The 19,458-nt window shown below is 41.1% G+C and overlaps 1 protein-coding gene across 1 annotated transcript in view; it reads right to left on the bottom strand.

Moving 5' to 3' along the window:
- nid1a (nidogen 1a) overlaps positions 1-19,458 on the bottom strand; it is a 111,064-nt gene that overhangs the window by 24,342 nt on the left and 67,264 nt on the right. The window contains exons 12-15 of the mRNA XM_078541982.1: positions 18,354-18,476; positions 11,661-11,879; positions 7,412-7,584; positions 870-996 (exon numbers count right to left, since the gene is read on the bottom strand). Of these exons, the coding sequence (XP_078398108.1) occupies positions 870-996; positions 7,412-7,584; positions 11,661-11,879; positions 18,354-18,476 (642 nt within the window). The remainder of the gene's footprint in view (positions 1-869; positions 997-7,411; positions 7,585-11,660; positions 11,880-18,353; positions 18,477-19,458) is intronic.

The raw sequence follows: 19,458 nt of genomic DNA, 5'->3' as shown, positions 1-19,458 counted from the left end.
CAGCCCTCCAATTGGCCGGCAGCACTCGAGGGCAGGCACCTGTCCTTTAAAGGGGCCGGAGACCCGGCAGTAACTAATCAGTCACTGGACAGCTGAAAAGTGCAGTTGAGCTCCCACAAATGGCTGAGGTGGGAGTTGCTCCAGCCTTCAGGCTGGTCACTGCGGCCCTCGCCACTTGACTAAACTCTGGTCCATAAGTTTCTTCAATAATAAACTTCTAAATCAATTTAGTGGATGTTAAAAGTTTTGGTACAATGGAAAAGAAAAGAATTAACTTGCATTTATACAGGACTTTTGTGACCTCAGGCATGCCAAAGCACTTTACAGCCAATGAATAAGTTATTGAAGTGCAGTTGCTATTGTGATTTCAGAAACATGGTAATGCACAGCAAGGTCCCATAAACAGCAATGAGCTAATAGCCAAATGATCTATTTCACTGAAGCTGATTCAGGATAAATACTGGCTGGGAGAAGAGAGAGGTCTCCCCTATTCTTCTTCCAAATCCTGGCATGGGATCTTTTCTCTCCACCTAATGGGGAGACAGGACCTAAGTTTAATGTCTCAGCTGAAAGACAGCACCTCTGACAATGCAGTACTCGGTCAGCACTACACTGGGGGTGCTGCTTTAAATTATGTGCTCAAGTCTCTGGAGTGGGTCCCACATGAATCCACAACCTTTTGTAAGCGATGGGAGTGCTACCAACTGAGCTCTGATGACACGAAAGGGCATGCAATACCAACTAACTGTACACAAAATAATTCTGTGGAGAATTGGGATCAATCCTACAGACAAAAATCAGACTTAATTTAAAAAAAAGAGGGCCAAGGTAAGAATTTATTCCCTGCTGTTCCCCAGTTTCATACCAACCTACTCCGATGATAGTTGAGGGTTCTCCTCCTTGAAGGCTAGCTCGGCTGATGGTGTGTCCAGCTATGTCAGTCCAGTATACCATCTTGTCCACACAGTCGTATGCAACACCAATGACCACCTTATCCTATCAGCAGGAAAACACCAAGTTAAACCAAGACCAAATTCTTGACGAAAGAAAGCGAAAGAAAACACACGCGAAATAGTTTAGTGGTGTCAGACAAGGCGCTATTGAAATGATTTTCATTCTCTTACAGCAATAGTATCCAAGGGATTTGTCTTCAAAGAGCTTTGGGAGTGAAATAGAGCTAACTCCATGTTCCATTAAATTGCATCTCTCTCAGGTTGTTGGCACTAACAGATCTTACAAATCCAAGGCCAACGATTTTCAAACAGGACAAATAAGTCAACGAGGAACATGAGAATAAGCTGGGGGCTGGATCTTTGGGGACTGTGCTGCCAGGACCCAGAGCTGCATATGGTCTGTATGGACACAACTGTTTTTGCCAAACACGCATTTCTGCATTCCAATAGTGCTTTTACAGACTGTGGTAGCTTCCTCCAGATGCTGACAAAACATCTACGTCATGGTCAGATTTGTTCCAAGGTTAAACTTTGTTCCAAATTCACTCCCAGATGTGAACGTTCCCATGCTAAATAAAAATTGGCTCAGGCACAGGAACTCTTGAGCTGCTGCTAGACAGATTAATGCACTGCACCAGTCCAGCTTCTCTACCTTTCGTCAGCTGTGGCTCAGTTGGTAATATCTAGCCTGACTCAGAAGGTCATGGGTTCAAGATCCACTGCAGGACTTGAACACAAAAATCTCAGCTGACACACCAATGCAGTGCTGAGTGGTTACTGTTTTGCTACAGGTGCTGTCTTTCGGATGAGATGTTAAAACAAGACCCGCCTGCCTTAACAGGTAGGTGTGAAAGGTCTCAAGGCACTATTTCGAAAAGAGCATGAGAGTTATCCCTGGTGCCCTGGGCAATATTTATGCCTCTATCAACATCACAAAACTAGATTATCTGGTTAATATCACATTGCTGTTTGCGGGAGCTTGCATTGTGGAAATTGGCAGCTGTGTTCCTAACATTGCAACAGTGACTGCACTTCAGAAGGACCTAATTGGCTGTAAAGTGCTTTGGAAGGTTCTGAGGCTGTGAAACGCACTATGTGAACGCAAATCTTGCTTTCTCCTTGAACCCATATTATGAATAAAAAAAAATGAAGCTTCCTGCTGAAAAACTCCATCCATGCCAAGGAAAGTGCAACACCCTGCTTCCGTCATTATTACTGTGGGCTGGACTTCAACTTACAAATACAACCAAGTCGTTAGAGCAGTGCAGCTCCAATGGATCAACGAAAACTTGAATATATACAGCACCTATAATGTAAAATGTCCCAAGGCATTTCATAATGTTTCAGAAAAAAATTTGACACCAAGCCAAATAATGAGGTAATAGGGCAGGTGACCAAAAGATTTGTCTAAGAGGTGGGTTTTGGAAGGGTTAAAGGAGAAGAGGTAGAAAGGCAGAGGCTTAGGAGGAAATTCCAGAGTTTAGGGCCAAGGCAGCTGATGGCACAGCCACCAATAGCGGATTGATGAAAGTTGGGAATGTTCAAGATGCCAGAATTGGAAGGATGTTGTGTTCTCTGAGGGTTGCAGGGCTGGAAGAAGTTACCAAAATAAGGTTGGGTGGGGGGGGTGCGGTGGGTAGGAGGTCAAGGAAGGACTTGAAAACAAGGGTGAGATTTTTTTAAATCTTACCCATGTCATATAAAACCTCCAGAAGTACCAAAGTCATTTTTATAATGATAGCTGTTACTGCGATCTGCAATTTTTGGAGGGAGGAGTTTCTACTGCTGGGTGACAATGTGTCCCATTGGCACAACCTCTCTTCAGGTCTAAAATATTTTCTTTTGAACAAAGCTGGCAGAGATAACAGCAGCCCAGATTTTGTGGCCAGCAATGAAGCAAAAGTGCTCACCACCAACCTCAACAAAAGCTAACTAAAAGATCTAGCAGTCTCTATGATGTAGATTGCCCCTTTCCTGGCCTCAGTCTGAACCTGGCACCAAGTCAAGGGGGCTTCCAGGCATCTAGCAACCGTAATATCATCAAGCAGGGTAACAGCCAATCACAGTGAAGTATTCTCACAGACAGCAAATCAGGAAGTAATGTACATTGAGTTCATCACTTTCAATTAAAAATTTTAAAGAGACTGAAATAAATGATTAGGGCACATGACATTAAGGTAGAGGCTGAAGTATCAAACTTCTTAAACATGAAAAATTAAAATGTGATTTCTTTTTATCATAATGAAGAAATTTGACATCCCAAGTATAAAATTAGTTTTCCACAAACAGTGAGGCTGTTCAGGATTTTTTGCTTCCTCTAGATGCTGACAAAACACCTACTTCATTTGTTCCAAGATTAAACCATTCAAAAGGTACAACACTTTCAAGGGTTTTTACAAATAGCATAAAGGGGTAGGTTTTCATCAGTTCAGTGATTTCTACTTGATTGGAGAATAGGGGAACTTCAACCACATTCTCCATCCACCCACCTACACTCCCTCCAAAGGAATAATGATCAGGAGCAAATTTGAGATTTCAGTTGGCACAAGTTTTGAAAATATTTTGAAAAATTTTATGACATAAAACTTGAAAATTGAGGAGGAGGATAGTGATGGACTTAAAGCGAACATAGATAGGCTGGCGGAATGTGCAAACACATGGCAGATTAAATTTAACACAGGAAAATGTGAAGTGATTCATTTTGATAGGAAGAATGAGAAAAGGCAATATAAAATAAAGGATATAATTCTAAAAGAGGTGCAGGAGCAGAGGGGCCTAGGGATACATGTGCAGAAAATCACTGAAGGTGTCAGGGCAGATTGACAAAGCTTTTAAAAAGGCATACAGGATCCTGGGCTTTATACATACATACGAAGAGTACAAAAGGTAGTTATGGCAAATGTTCATAAAATATTGGTTTAGTTTCAACTGGAATTGAACATAAAAGGAAGGATGTTATGCTTCAGTTATACAGAGCGTTAGTGAGATTGCATCTCGAATATTGTGTGCAGTTATGGTCTCCTTATTTAAGGAAGGATGTAACTGCTTTGGAGACAGTTCAGAGGAGGTTTACTAGATTGATACCTGGAATGAACGGGTTGTCTAATGATGAAAGGTTGGACAGACTGGGCTTGTTCCCACTGGAGTTTAGAAGAGTGAGGGATGACTTAATTGAAGTGCACAAGATCCTGAACGGTCTTGACAAGGTGGACATGGAAAGGATGTTTCCTCTTGTGGGTGAGTCCAGAGCTAGGGGGCACTGTTTTAAAATTAGGGGTTGCCCTTTTAAGACAGAGATGAGGAGAAATTCTCTCTTTCAGAGGGTTATGTGACTTTGGAACTCTCTGCCTCAGAAGGTGGTGCAGGGTCATTGAATATTTTTAAGGTGGAGGTAGATAGATACTTGTTAGGCAAGGGAATCAAAGATTATCTGGGGTAGATGGGAATGTGGAATTCGAAACACAAACAGATCAGCCATGATCTTATTGAATGGCAGAGCAGGCCGAATGGCCTACTTTTGCTCACATTTCATATGTTTTTATAGAGTATTGTGTCCAATTCAGAGCACCACATTAAGGGGGATGTGAAGACATTGAAGAAGGTGCACAAAAGATCTATGAGAATGGTTGCAGGGATGAGGGATTTCTATTGTGTGGATAGATTGTGAAGCTGGGGCTGTTCTCCTTAGAGAAGAGAAAGCTTAGAAAAGATTTGATAAAGGTTTTCAAAATCATGAGGGGTCTAGGCAGAGTGGATAGAAAGAAGCTATTCCCAATGGTGGAAAGGTTGAGAACCAGAGGACACTGATTTAAGGTGATTGGCAAAAGAATCAGAGGTGATGTGAGGAAAAACTTTTTTTTTTTTTACACAGTGAGTGGTTAGAATCTAAAATGCACTGCCTGAACGCGTGATGGTGGCAAACTCAATTGTGGCTTTCAAAAAAGGAATGGGCTATGGGAAAAGGGCAGGGGAGTGGCACTCAGTGAATTACTCTTGCAGAGAGCCAGCACAGACACAAGGGGAAAATGGCCTCCTTCTGCTCTGCATTCTGTGGTCCATTCTTTAAAAAGTCACCGTATTCTGTAAAATATCCTAACTTGCACCAAGTTCTGTTCACCCACATCCTTGTGCTTGAAAATTGGACACAATACTCCAGCTGAGGCCTAGCGTGTGAATTACAAAGGTTTAGCACAACTTGCTCACTTTTGTACTTTATGCCTCTACTTATGAAGCCCGGAATGCTGTAGTTTCTTTTTTGTATAAACTGCTTCATCAACTTGTCCTGCTACCTTCAAAAGATGTGTGTCCATACACACTACCCTGGTCACTCTGCTCTGCACCCCCTGTAAAATTGTAGCATTTAGTTTACATTGCATCTCCTCATTCTTTCTTTCAATAGAGAAATCAGTGATAAAAAATTGTTCTCATTTATGGTTGATACCCATTAGTACAAAATGCGCAGAAAAGAACATACATGTTCGAATGCCCTGTGCCTTTTGTGATTTTCATGGCAGGGTGTGAGAGAGGGGGAGGTGGAGGGGCTGCAGAAGACGACAGTCAAGGAGCGATATTAAACAGCTGCTGACCTCAGGATGCTCAGCTAATGAAAGAGTTGGGGCATGGGGTGAGAGCAGAGACAGGGCAGGATTAGATTTAACTCAGTGCCTTGGAGCACACTGCAAGGTCTAGCTAAGACCAGCTGTCTTCCCATTCTCATTTAGTCATTGGACAGCACTAAAATCTGCTCAGGTAGGTGGAGACTGATAACATATTGCAGAACTCACTGGATACAATGAAAATTACACCCTTGGGGCACCAGAAGTCTTTTGCTCAGATAGTAATGTAGTCAATGCTGCTATTCCAGTTGTCAGCAATTAATCCCAATAAAAATGGCTTCTGAGTTCCTGCCACCCTCCAAAGGTGGATTTTTTTTTTAAACCAGACATTGATACATGATAAGACTCAAATCAACTGGGTTCAGTTTAACATATGTCTTGAACGTACAAATTTCCATGAGCCTGCCCACCATTTCATAAGATCATGGCTGATCTAACTGTGGCTTCTACTTTCCTGTCTGCCCCTTTAACTCCCTCGTCAGTCAAGAATCTATCTATCTACTCAACCTTAGAAATATTCAATGACCCAGCCTCCACTGCTCGCCAGAGAAGAAAATTCCGCAGGCTAATGACCTTCTGAGAGAAAAAATTCTCATCTCCATCATAAATGGGAGACCCCTTATTTTTAAACTGTGTCCCCTAGTTCTAGTCTCTCCCACAAGGGGAAACATCCATCTCAGCATCCACCCTCACATCCCCTCAGGGTCCTATAAGCAACGAGGAACTATAGGCTCCCCAAGCTCCTGGGTAATGTAAAAAAGGCACAAGGCTTGAACATATTCCTTTTCTTTCCAGACAACAGGGAGCCTGTGTACCTTTTTTTTTAAATTACCCAGGAGCTTGGGCAGACTGGAGTTCACCATTGTTTTGTCCATGGCAACACGTCGGCCAATGAGAGTCCACTTGCCAACCAATTAACCCCCTTTTCTCCTGTAGTATAAATTGTTGTGATCTTTTGAAATTTGGCATCCTTGTGTTTGTCCTGATGAGTGGAAAGTTTCGGCAGCATGTCTCTCTTTTCAGCAATGTTCATGTTCTGTACTACCAAGCGACTGTTTATACAGAAAAGAACAAACTTTCTTTCAATACCACCTTTCATGACCTTGGGATGATCCAAAGCACTTCCAGTCAATTAAGTATTTTTTTTTTTTAAGTAGTCACTGTTGCAATGCAAGAAGCACAGAGAGCCAATTTGCACACAGCATGATCTCACAAACAGCAATGAAATAATCACAATCACAGAATTGTTACGGTGCAGAAGGAAGCCATTTTGCCCATCGTGTCTGCACTAGCTCATGAACGAGCATTATGACTTATTGCCATTTGCCTGCCTTTTCCCTGTAACCCTGCACATTATTTGAATAGAAATAATCATCTAATGCCCTCCTGGATGCCTTGATAATGACCACATCATTTTAGAAAAAAATGTTGGTTAAAGAATAAGTATTGGCTATCACACCAGGGAGAGCTTCCCTGCTTCTTCTTTTGTCATGCTATAGAATCTGTTATGTCCACCTAAGAGGACAGACAGGGCCTCACTTTATTCACTCACCTGAAAGTCGTCACATCTGACAGTTTAACACTCCCTTAGGACTTGGCTGGCGGTGAGGGTGCCTAGATTATAGTCTAAAATAACACTAAATCTATTACTAAACTTGGTACTTGAATGCTTTAATAACAGATTAATCACAAGATGGCACCTTCATGTAAGTTGGATCCCTGGTATGTTTAAAGCAAAGCTCTTGAAAATTTGCACAGACTATCAGAAAATGATCTGTTGTTACATTGCATTTATTGAATAATTTTTGTTTTGATGAACTGTACTTTTGGAACACTGCTTACAGGAACATGAAGTAAAGTCTTTGCTTCATTTTTCTTCAGGCTGGAACCCTCCACTGGGATGTGATCTATTTTTCCACTTTGCGCATAGAGGAGGTGTGTGCCTGGGGGCAGTGGAATGACATCTGGTCTAGTCGTGGGCCCAACTATAACAGTAGGAGTGACTGTCTCAAGGCCTGTCAGAACAGGGAAGGAAACCAGATGGTCATGTTTAGACAGCACTGCATCACACCATTTAAACAAACACTTATATTCGGGGCCGTGCTCAAGTTAACCCCTTCAGTCAGCCTTCATTGCTCTATCCCATTTCCAAAGAAAAGGATCTGGGTACAGCAACACAAACCATTAAGAGTAGCAACAAAGGTTTACCAAGGCCATTTCAAAAACTGCAGTCTGAGGCTCTTTTCTAGCCGAATTGAATTGAAAAGCAAGGAAGTTATGTTGAATTTATACAGAACCTTGGCAAGACCCTGCTTAGAGAACTGAGGGTTCTTAGAATACTACACATAGTTCTGGTTTGCATATTTCAAAAAGAATATTGAGGTTTTGGAAAAAGTGAAAAAAAGATTTGTAAGGATGATACCAGAGTTGAGATGCAACAACTTTTAGAAAAGACTGAACGGACTGGGGTTCTTTTCTCCAAAAGAAGGCTGAGGAGTGGCCTAATAAAAATCTTTAAAATTATGAAGTAATTTGATAGGGTAGACATAAGCAAGATGTTTCCACTTGTAAGGGAAGCCAGAACTAGGGACCATAAATATAAGACAGGCACTCATTAATCCAATAGGGAAAACTTCTTTACCCGGAGGCTGTTCAGGGTGTGGAACTCACTACCACCTGGAGAAGTTGAAACAAAGAGCATAAGAGGAAATCCTACCTTTAAGGGGAAACTAGATAAGCACATGATGGCGAAGGGAATAGAAGGTTCATGTTTGAAGGTGTTTAGATGAAGAAGTTTGGAAGGAAGCTTTGTGTAGAGTATAACCAATGACAGGGACCAGTTGGGCTGAATGGTCTGATTCTATGCTGCAAATTCTATGTAAGATCTCCATTCAAATCTTAAATCAAAAGCACCAAATTGCTTTTAATGTTACTAAACATATACAAGGCAAAGACATTAAAATGAACCACAGATTAAAGAGTGGGAACATATTTGTTACAATAATACAAAAGTGAAAAAAAAAAGTCTGGAAATCTGAAAAGGAAACAGAAAAGGGGTGGAAATACTCAATAGATCTGGCAGATCGGTGGAGAGAGAAACAGAGCTAACATTTTGGGTCGATGATGTTTCATCAGAACTCAGAAAAAATTAGAAATGTAATATGTTTTGAGAAAGTGAAAGCGGGGAGCGTGTGATAAGGTGGAGGGCAGGAAAGATTAAATGGCAAAAGGTTTCATGGTACAAAGCCAAAGGGAATGATAATGGGAGAAGGATAAGAATCAAAAGATGTGTCTAGAGGAGGTGCAAATGGCAAGGCCCTGAATAGCTGCTGCCCAAAAGCAAAGAAAATGAAGAGAGAATTGAAAGAGAAACTACAATAATTTTCATCTATATAGCGCTTTTTTTTTTAACATTGTAAAATATTCCAAGGCTCTTCACAAGATTATCATCAGCCAAGAATTTGGAATTTGACACCGAGTCACACAGGGAGATATTAGGAGAGGCGATCAAAAGCTTGGTCACGGGGGTAGGTTTTAAAGAAGGAAAAAGGTGGAGGGGTTTAGGGATGGAATTCCAGAGCTTTGTGCCTAGGCAGTTGAAGACATGGCTGCCAATGGTGGGGCAATTAAATTTGGAGAAATGAAAGATGTCAGAATTGAAGTATTACAGTTATCTCAGAGGATTATAAGACTGGAGGAGAATACAGTGTTGGGGAAGGGGCTAAGCCACATAGTGATTTGAAAACAAGGATGAGAATCTTAAAATCAAGGCGTTTCCAAACTGGGAACCAATATAGGTCAATCAGTAAGCACAGATGATGATGAGAAAATGGGACTTGGTGAGAGTTAGCATAAGGGTAGCAGAGTTTTGGATAGGCTAAAGTTTACAGAGGGCAAGGATGGGTTTTTCAGAGAGATGGCCATGGGGTGGGGGCTGTTAACAAGGCTGTGATACAGCTGAAGAATTCAGTTCACAGTGACCAAGAATAACTCTCAACAAGTTGATGCTCTCTTACAAATCTTTACATTGCTCCGTGGCTTGAATCTTTACCCTAATGGTTCTTCAATAGATTCGATTACATTTGGGAGTTTAGCAGTTCATACATTTCATTATCTTGACTAACGTGACCGTTATATTCTCTGCCCTCCACATGATTCTACATCACACAACAGGGAATGAGTACAAATACCAGAAGGACATGAGCTAATCTCCAATCGAAGACTGGTGTTATTTTCAATTTAAGTGCAAGTTTATGACAACGGAGTGCTATTAGGTTTAAACTCTCCATGCAGCTAGGATTCTGATCTCTGAATTTGGAAATCCCTCTTTAGGAAAGTAGATTATTGTAGTCAAGAGCATTTTAAAATCACGGACAGCCCACATCTACAGGAATGTTTAAGAACTTGTCTCTCCTGAGGCTGCTTGCCAGATTAGACTAGTTTCAAGTTTTTTTTCAAAAATGATTTACAAATGACCAAAAATAGTCATCAACTTGCAGCCAAACAGGTTAACAAGGTGATGATTTTATTTATGGAACTTGTTGCCTTATATGTATTAAAAATTCACATCTCAATTAGCTGTGCCATGAATAACTTTTTTTATACAAGCACTTTACTGTAATGGATGGCAAATTCCAGAAATACCATCTCTTTTGTAAACATGGCAGGTGGGGGGGGGGTGAAACTTTGCAGGCCACAAACTCAAGCCAAATGCCTCGGCAGTATTTCTGCACAGACACTCTATGACAGTCCAAAGTTTCCTTATAAGAGCTGGAAAAGAGAACTGCAGAGTATTACTGGCGAGGTGGATTTGCTCCATGAGCAAGTTGAGGATTGTGCATTCAAACTTTCCAGCTGACTAATACTTCTCTCAAGCAATGCTGCTGGAAAGAATGAGGCTGTCAAGAGAAAACCAGAAGTAAATGTTTTAAACAATTTTATTTTCCACAGGATCAACCAAAACTATCTGAAAACAATTATGCTTAAGCTTTCACTTTGAAGCCTCTCAGCAGGTGACCAGCTGAATGATTTTGTGGGATTTGCCTCCAATTCCACTTCATTCTGGCCTGTCGCACATGCCCCACTTCCTCCATCCCTCGTTAGCAGCTGTGCCTTCAACCATCCAGGTGTGAAGTTCTGAAATTCTCTTGCTAAGCTCCTTTCTGTTTTGCTCTCCTTATTTATGACCCACTTCAAAATCTTTGGCCCAGCTTTTGGTCATCAGTCCTAACACCACTTTCTCTGGCTCGTTCTCTCTCTCCTGTGAAGCACCTTGGGATGATTTACCGCATTAAAGGTGCTAAGCAAACACAAGTTGTTGATGTTGTAAAGCAAACATTGTAAACTATGGGATAATTTCGACATCACTCAGATATTTAAAACATCTCAAACAAATGTCTCCAGTTTCAAACTGGTCATTTTCACACAACTGTTACAGCACAGGAGGCTATTTGGCTCATCATGTCAGCATCAGCTTTCCAAATGAGCAACATGCCTAGTGCTATTCCCCTGCCTTCACCTTGTAACTCTGCACATTCCTCCTTTTCAGATAACAGTCTAATTCCCTTTTGAATGTCTCGATTGAACCTGCCTCCACCACACTCTCAGGCAGTGCATTCCAGACCTTAACCACTCACTCTGTGAAAAAGCTATTTTTCATATCTCATGTTGCTTTTGCTTCTTTTGCCAATTACTTTAAATCTGTGTCCTCTCATTCTCGATCCTTTCACAAGTGGGAACAGTTTCTCCCTTTCTACTTTGTCCAGACCCCTCATGATTTTCAATATCTCTATCAGATCTCCTCTCAGCCTTCTTTTCTCTGAGGAAAACAGTCCCAACTTCTCCAATCTATCTTCATAACGGAAGTTCCTCATCCCTGGAACCATTCTCGTGAATCTTTTCTGCACTCTCTCCAATGCCTTCACATCTTTCCTAAAGTGCAGCGGCCAGAACTGGACGCAATACTCCAGCTGAGGTCAAACTAGTGTCTTATACAAGTTTAACATAACCGCCTTGCTCTTGTACTCTATTTTAATGGATCATTTGCATTTTTTTATTTTTAATAACTTGATCCAAGAGGGCCAATACTTACAAGGGGGTTGCACTCCTCGGCTAGTCCTGGTTCCTGCAATTTCATTACCATTTGTGTCCACACACCAGCAGCTTTCTTGGTTTGAGAGGCACTGGACTGGCATATAGTTCCCATGAACATCACAATCGGGGATGTAGTAGCCAGCAGGCCTGTGTCCTCTTGGCTGTAAACTGCTCCGGACACTGTCCCTGTGAAGTTCACATTGCGTTTTCTCAGAGCCTGTTGAGGAACAAATTGGAATTGCAGTGTTAAAAGGTCTGAGTGCACAGAGAATGGCTCATTAACCAATTTATGACAGGTTAGGATATTTAGGTAAATCAGATACAGAAAATATCTGTGAAAAAACATAGCCTAATCTAACTAATGTTTTCAAACAGGTTCATCATTACATTGTTTTCTTGACCCTTAAATTGCTTTCCTTACCAATATAATTCTGTGTCAAGAAAGTTGGCAGGCAGAAAGCACCTGCCAATCAAATCAGCCGATGGAATCATCAAGGAAGGTCCATCTTCCAATCCATTCAAAAGTCATCACTCAAGAAAACAAATAAACAACCCTCAGCCTCCCCAACCCACCTGCATTTTACAACTTCTCTGTGAGGTCCATACTTAGATTGATGACACATGGTTCCTGCTCACCTCATCCAACTCCCCGTGCTCAACATCCTCCAATTGGGTATTGAAACACAGACAGTGCCTTGGTTGAAGTCACCAATATTCTGCACCACTGTGGCTTGTTGTCTTTCCTTCTGCTCACCTGCCCTGCCCCCACATCTAACCACTTTGAACAGCTCTCACAGTTCCACTTATACCTGTCTGTCCATTCAGATCCCAACACACTCTTGAAAGAAAAGCAGGAGAGTGCTCCCTGATGTCCTGGGTCAATATTTATCCCTCCATCAACATCATTGAAACAGACTGCTGTGAAAGGCATCATATAAATGCAAGTCACTTCATTCTTAAAATTGGCTCATTATGCATCCTTGATTTCTTCTTCCAGGACTCCATGGCCACCTCTAGTGTGGGCACAGCTTCCTACTCAATCCCGTGCTAATCATTAATTACACATGACCCCTTGGCAACATTGTCTGCGAAGGCATCCGTATGATACCCTACTCCAGTTTTTCAACAGCAACCCATAAACTGTTACTCCACTTAGCAACACCCTGTCCAGCATCAAGTTCTGGGTCAATTACAAATGCCTTTGGTACAGTATTGGGAAAATAAAACCCATCCTCGCCAGCTCCCAGATATGAAGTTACACAGATAGACTCCATCAATCTCCCGATAGGCTATTTATCCCCTCAAGTCTTTTCTGCCATTCTATAACATAGTGGCTGATCTACATCTCAACTCACATTAATTCCATCTTTGCACCATCTTTTGCCTAACAAAACCTCTTTGCATTCCAACCAGTGAAGATAAAGATCAATATTCCGTTAGCTATGATTACTTTTTGTACCTATGCCCTTGCTGTTCTTTCAATTGTGGATTCCTCAAATCACTTTAACAGGTAGATGAGGCCTCTAACTGCACCTCAGACAGTGCAGCACTCCACTGGAATGTCAGTTAGATTATCTGTTCAAGTCTGTAGTGGGAGCTTGAATCCACAATCTTCTGGCTCAAGAGGTGAGAGTGCTGTCAGCTGAGGTACACTGCCAAAACCTCTCATCTGCTGGGGAACATAGGAACAGGAGCTCAAGCCCATCAAGTCTGTTCTGTCATTCAATGGAGATTATGGCTAACTTGTGACCCAACTCCACATACCGGCCTTTGTCTATTATCTCTTAATACCTTTGCTTAACAAAAAATCTAACTATCTTAGTTTTCAATTTAACAATTAAGCCAGCATCAAGTGCCATTTGCAGATAGGAGTTTTAAACTTCTACCACTCCTTTGTGTAAAAGCAGTTCTTAACTTCACTCCTGAAAGAAAAGCAGAAAATACTGGAAATACTCAGCAGGTCAAGCACCGCCTGTGGAGAGAGAAAGAGAGTTAATGTTTCAGATCTGTGATCTTTCATCAGAATATCTAGCATCCACAACATTTTGCATTTCACTCCTGAAAGTCCTGGCTGTAATTTTTAGACTATACTTCCAAGTCCTGGACTCCACAACCAAAAAGACTAGATCATCTCAGCTGCCTCCCTTAATATCTTGGAAACTTCGATCAAATCATCCATTAACCTTTTAAATTACAGGGAATACAACCCAGTTTTGTGCAATCTCTCCTCGTAACTTAATCTCTGGAGTCCAGGTATCATTCTGGCAAATCTACCAGATTTATGGTTTCCAGTAGAGTTTGGGAATGGGAGAGCCAACTTTAAAATGGGTTGGTAGGTAGGCAGTTCTGCAAGGACTCAAGTATAGAACAGGATCAAAAAGGTCAAAGCAAAATGCTGTGGATGCTGGAGATCTGAAATAAAAACAAAGTGCTGGAAAAATTCAGGACTGCCAGCGTCTGTGGGGTGAGTTAATGTTTTGAGTCCTGTATGACTCTTCTTCAGAACGGTCAAAAAAGTCAAGCTCTACTTAAGAGAATTAGTGTCAAGGTAAGAGAGCCAACATACCCATGTTTGGGGATCAACGCGAACTAATGAATCTTCCCCTTCCATCCTCCCCACCTCTGCTTTCAGGAACTGGTGAGTGCAAGTGAAAGCACCGGGGGCGGGGGGGTGAAGCACAATTATCATATATCCTGGCCAGGCACACTGTTAGGTTATTCTCTCCTGCATGTGAATCCCCTCCAGTTTCCAGACATGTGGCAGTTTTCATCTTCAACCACAGTCTGGACTGCAGTCATGCTTCATGTTTACATGTTGTCAAGCTCTGGAACCAATTAACTATTGAGTACACCAATTAACAGGGATTAATTTTTCTCCCCTTACTCAGATATAATATTCACTAACTTTTTGCACATGCTCAACGGAGTTTCTTTTTCTGTTTGTAGGATAAGAACCAGCATTGTATAATCAAAGCATTAAAAAAATTAGCTGGGACACAGCTCCAAAATATGGTTATAACACATTGACCCAGATGTGGCTTCCAAAATAACCATTGGTTTAAAGGCACTCAGCATTAAAGATGTATAAACCGTCCAGCGACTTGTATCTAGGAAATACCCATTGCAGTGTGAATCATCACCAATTGCTGGATGGTTTTGGATTGCTTCCCTGTCATAGAGTTGAAAAAATGGCAGTTTGCCCTCAAACTCCCTGTGAGTTTCACAAAATGGTTGCAGTTTGCACATTAATTATCTATTACATTCACTGCAGAAAATCAGAGCTGGTACTTAAGGGCCCTTTTAATGAGAAGGTTTATATTCCTGCAATGCCACTCAACTTCTCTAGCCCAGGAAGCAAACAATTTAAACTGTGGCATTTCATTTCTGCAGGTAGTAGTAAATGGTTAGTTGTCAACATTTTCGATTCTATTTAGTTGCTTTCCCTTTGTCTTTTTTCTCTTTCTTTCTTGGTTCAATCTTTCTTTCTCTCCATTTCGCTTTCTGTACCCAATTGGACCCCAATTCATCCTCCTTCCCAGTTGTTCCTGTTTATTCCTCAGTCCTCTAATCTAATTGGTTAAGGAGACAGACTGCTGGTTAGTTGTTCATCAAGATCCCAGATACCCCACTGTCCTCGCCCCACCTTTACCAACCCTCGCCCCATCTTTATCAGTTCACACTTTCAACTGGTTACAGGGCAAAAAATTTGAGCTAAAGGGCGCAGCAAAATGTCTAACAGGGCACGCCACGAGATGTTCCACTCCAGCAAATTCTATAGCATTAAGTTCACATCTGGAAACATTCACCCACATGTCCACCATTATGGTGCAATAATTCTGCTTGTGTATCACAGTGCAACAACTGAAAACAGTCCGAGACTCATGGCAGCACAAGAACATACTCTTATTGTCAGTCCTGGCTCAGTGGGTAGCACTCTCGCCAGACTCAGAAGGTCCTATGTTTAAGTCATACTTCAGGAACGTGAGCACAACTATCCAGGCTGACACACCTGCACAATACTGAGGGAGTGCTACACTGTCAGAGGTTGCTGTCTTTCGAATGAGACATTAAACCAAGGCCCCATCTGCCCTCTTAGGTGGACATAGAAGATCCCATGGCACTATTTATTTCACAAAGAGCAGATTGAGTTCTCCCCAGTGTCCTGGCCAACATTTATTCCTCAACCAACATCATTATCTGGAGCTTTGTGTATGCAAATTGGCTGCTGCACATCATACATTACAGCAGTGGGCGCACTACAAAAAGTACTTAGTTAGCTGTAAAGCGGATTGGGGCATCCTGAGGTGGCGTATGGTGTGGTATAAAATAAAAGTTCTTTCTTCTTCTTTCTCTATTGCCTCCTCTGGTCAGGAAGTGAGGTGTAATTCAGATCGAGAACCTCACACAGAATGAGGTGAGGGGAAAAGAAGGTGTCCATCTGTAGAGATACCCTCTGAAAAGGAATGACGTCCTGAATGGATCCTTCATTATTTGGCCAATTCTTCATTTACATGTAGAAGTTGAACTTTATTCAAAAACAAAGATCCTACTGAGTAATTTGACCTCTCCCACTCCAAAGAGGCTTGCACTGAAGGCCTGCTGGTATCCGATTGATGTTCCAATTTGTGCTTTTAGAAGAATTTTCATGTAATAAATGGCTAAATTCTGTTTTAATGCCTATCTTGTGACACTCTGATACTTGCATTTCATAAAAGTAATTTCTGGCTCATCACAGAGGACGATGTTAACTTATTGCCCCGATAAAAACCGTATTTTAAATCATAATTGACTTCACATAAGAGAATTGCATTTTTTACAAGGACTTTCTGTCTGGTTGCCTAATCTGGGGTCAGGATGAGAACTGTGCTGTGTTTGTACTTAAAAACTATTTGACTTTTAACATTACAACAGCAAAGAAATCCCAAGTATTTATGTTTTAAATGTTTGTATCTTGCAACATGTAAGGGTGTATCTGTTTGTAACTGATAAGCAAGCATGTATTCAGATCAGTAATGCTCAAACAACATGCAATTCATAAAATTATTTGGCTGATATTATGTATTTGCTGCACAAATTGGGTCTTTTTAAATTGTGGGTTCAATCCCACTCCAAAGACTTTTGAGCACACGATCCAGGCTGACACTCTAAATGCAGTACCAAGGGAGTGCTACACTCTCAGAGGTGCTGTCTTTTGGATGTGGCATTAAACTGAGGCTCCGTCCAGCCGCTCAAGGGTGGATATAAAAATCCTGTTGCTTGGTCATTGACACATGGCTGTTTTTGGGATTGCACTTTGCACAAACTGGCTGCTGCATTTCTGACATCACAACAGCAAATATATTCCAAAAATACTTCATTGGCCAAAAAGCTCTTGGGGGTGATTTAAAGTTGAGAAAGACACCACAGAAATGCAAGTTCCTTCTTTCTTTGACTTTTCAGAAACTGAATCCAGTTCAGCAGGAAATATACAAACTGAAGTTTAAGGGTTTAATAAACTGAAAATTAGTGGCATGAGGAAGATTAACCTTAGTTGGTACCATTCCAATTCAAAGAACCAGGCGTACTCAGTATATAGCTATCTGCTACTTAGCATCTAACTGAATTACCTGGCTAGGCATTTGGGACAAAGAAATTAAACTGCTTTTCAACAGTTCAAAATGCAAAATATATTGAATCTGTGGTGTCCCCAAGACTTGGATTGACTGGCTGAAAAAATCTATGTCCGTTTGATGGGGTAAATAAGGAGAAACTGTTTCCACTGGTAACAAGAGGGCAGGTTTAACGCATTTGGTGAAAGAGTCACAAAGGGGAAATGAGGAGAATTTTTTTTAAAAAAAGCAGAGTTCTGGTGACCTGTAATGTCATGCCTGAAACTGGAGTGGAAGCAGATTCAACAATAATTTTCAAAAGGGAATTGAATATAACTGAAGAGGATAAATTGCTAGTAAATGGAGGAAGAGCAGGGGAGTGGGACTAATACGATAGCTCTTTCAAGGAACTGGCACAGCCACAATAAGCCGAATGGCCTCCTTCTGCACTATATGATTCTATACCTATGGAGCAGGATTGCAGGAGTCCGGGCTGTATGATGATCACATTGCTGGCGTACTTGGCAAGTTCACCACAGAAGACTGCTGTGCACAGGAGGAAATGAAATAAGCTATGACTTGGAAGCTGGAACTCTTCTAAGCAACAAGATTACGATAAAAATCACACAACTATGCCAAGCTGCTGAAGTAACAGTGTTAACCAACCATTGTCATTTTTGGTGTTATTTATTTGAATATGGAAGTTCTGTAAAATGAAAACTTCATTTTAAAAAAAAAAGGACACAGAAAACACACACGATGCATCTGACCTTCACCTTTGCGATCTCAAGGATGGAATTCACTACCAGAAACTGCAGTGACACAGGATGAGGATAACTTTTAAATTAATAAATATTTGAGAGAAAAATTTAGATAGCTATAGGGAAAGAGATGAAGTGGATAAGTATTCTGGAGAGCTGACTGCGTGGTACAATTCTAAAAGCTTATTTGCAATGCAAACACCCAATAATTCACATTTCACACATGATACACAATTTACCAGTTCTTAGTGTTCCAATTTAGATTGCTACCTTCAAAATTTAGTGTTGCTTTATGAGAAAGTGACCAAGTGAAAGTTGAAGTGGGTGAAATCAGTTCCTTACCTATAGGTGTACACTGAAACCCATCACCTTGATAGCCAGGGGAACAGCGGCAACTGAACGATCCAGGCGTGTTGTAGCACTGAGCATATGGATGGCATCGGCTCGGATGGCATTCATCAAGATCTTGAAAAAGGAAAATGGTTTTGTGTAACTGAAGACATGGGAACACAAGTATGCCATTCAGCCACTCAAGGCTATTCTGATATTAAATTTGATCATGGCTGATCTGCACTTCAACTCCATCTACCAGTCTTGGTTCTGTAACTCTTGCCTAAAAAAAAATCTATTAATCACATTTTTGACATTTTCCATTGACCCCCAAGAGAGAGAAAGAGCAATCCAGATTTCCATGACCCTTTGTGCAAAGAAGTGTTCATTTAACATCACCTCGAGTGGCCAAACTCTTAATTTTAAGGTTTGGCCCCCTTGGTCTCGACTCCTATACCACCAGAGGAAATAGTTTCTCTCTGTCCTTTAATCACATTAAGCAACTCAATTACATCACCTCTTAATCTTGTGCGCCCAAGGCAAATAAATCTAGTCTACTCTGCATAATTTAACCTTTTTAGGCTATCAAAACAATCAACGTTGTTATCTCAACAACAATGGGCCCATTTCTCTTAAAACCTATACATTTCATTTTCCATGTACATAAGATAGCTCCAATTAGCAAAACACAGCAGGAAGGGAAGCACAGAACTAGAACTAAAACTAAAATACTGCAGATGCTGGAAATTTAAGACAAAAGTAGAAAGTGCTAGAAAAACTCATCAGGTCTGGCAGCATCTGTGGAGAGAGAAACAGAGTTAATGTTTTGAGTCAAATATCATTCTTCTTTAGAACTGACACGAGTTCTGAAGAAGACTCAAAACGTTAACTCTGTCTCTCTCTCCACAGATGCTTCTAGACCTACTGAGTTTTTCCAGCACTTTCTGTTTTTATGTTGGGAGCATTTATTTTTTATAAAAAGCAACATTGCTTGGCATGAGTTTCATTAAGTCACAGCAACACTACCCTTGGCTCCTGTTAGTAAAAGGAAGTCCCACATGACAACAACTTTACAGAAACATGGACATCAGCTATTCTGAGCTCGTCACAGAATTAT

The sequence above is a fragment of the Cetorhinus maximus genome, chromosome 5 (assembly GCF_964194155.1).
Source record: "Cetorhinus maximus chromosome 5, sCetMax3.hap1.1, whole genome shotgun sequence".
Taxonomy (NCBI): domain Eukaryota; kingdom Metazoa; phylum Chordata; class Chondrichthyes; order Lamniformes; family Cetorhinidae; genus Cetorhinus; species Cetorhinus maximus.
This window is presented reverse-complemented; position numbering and strand designations above follow the sequence as displayed.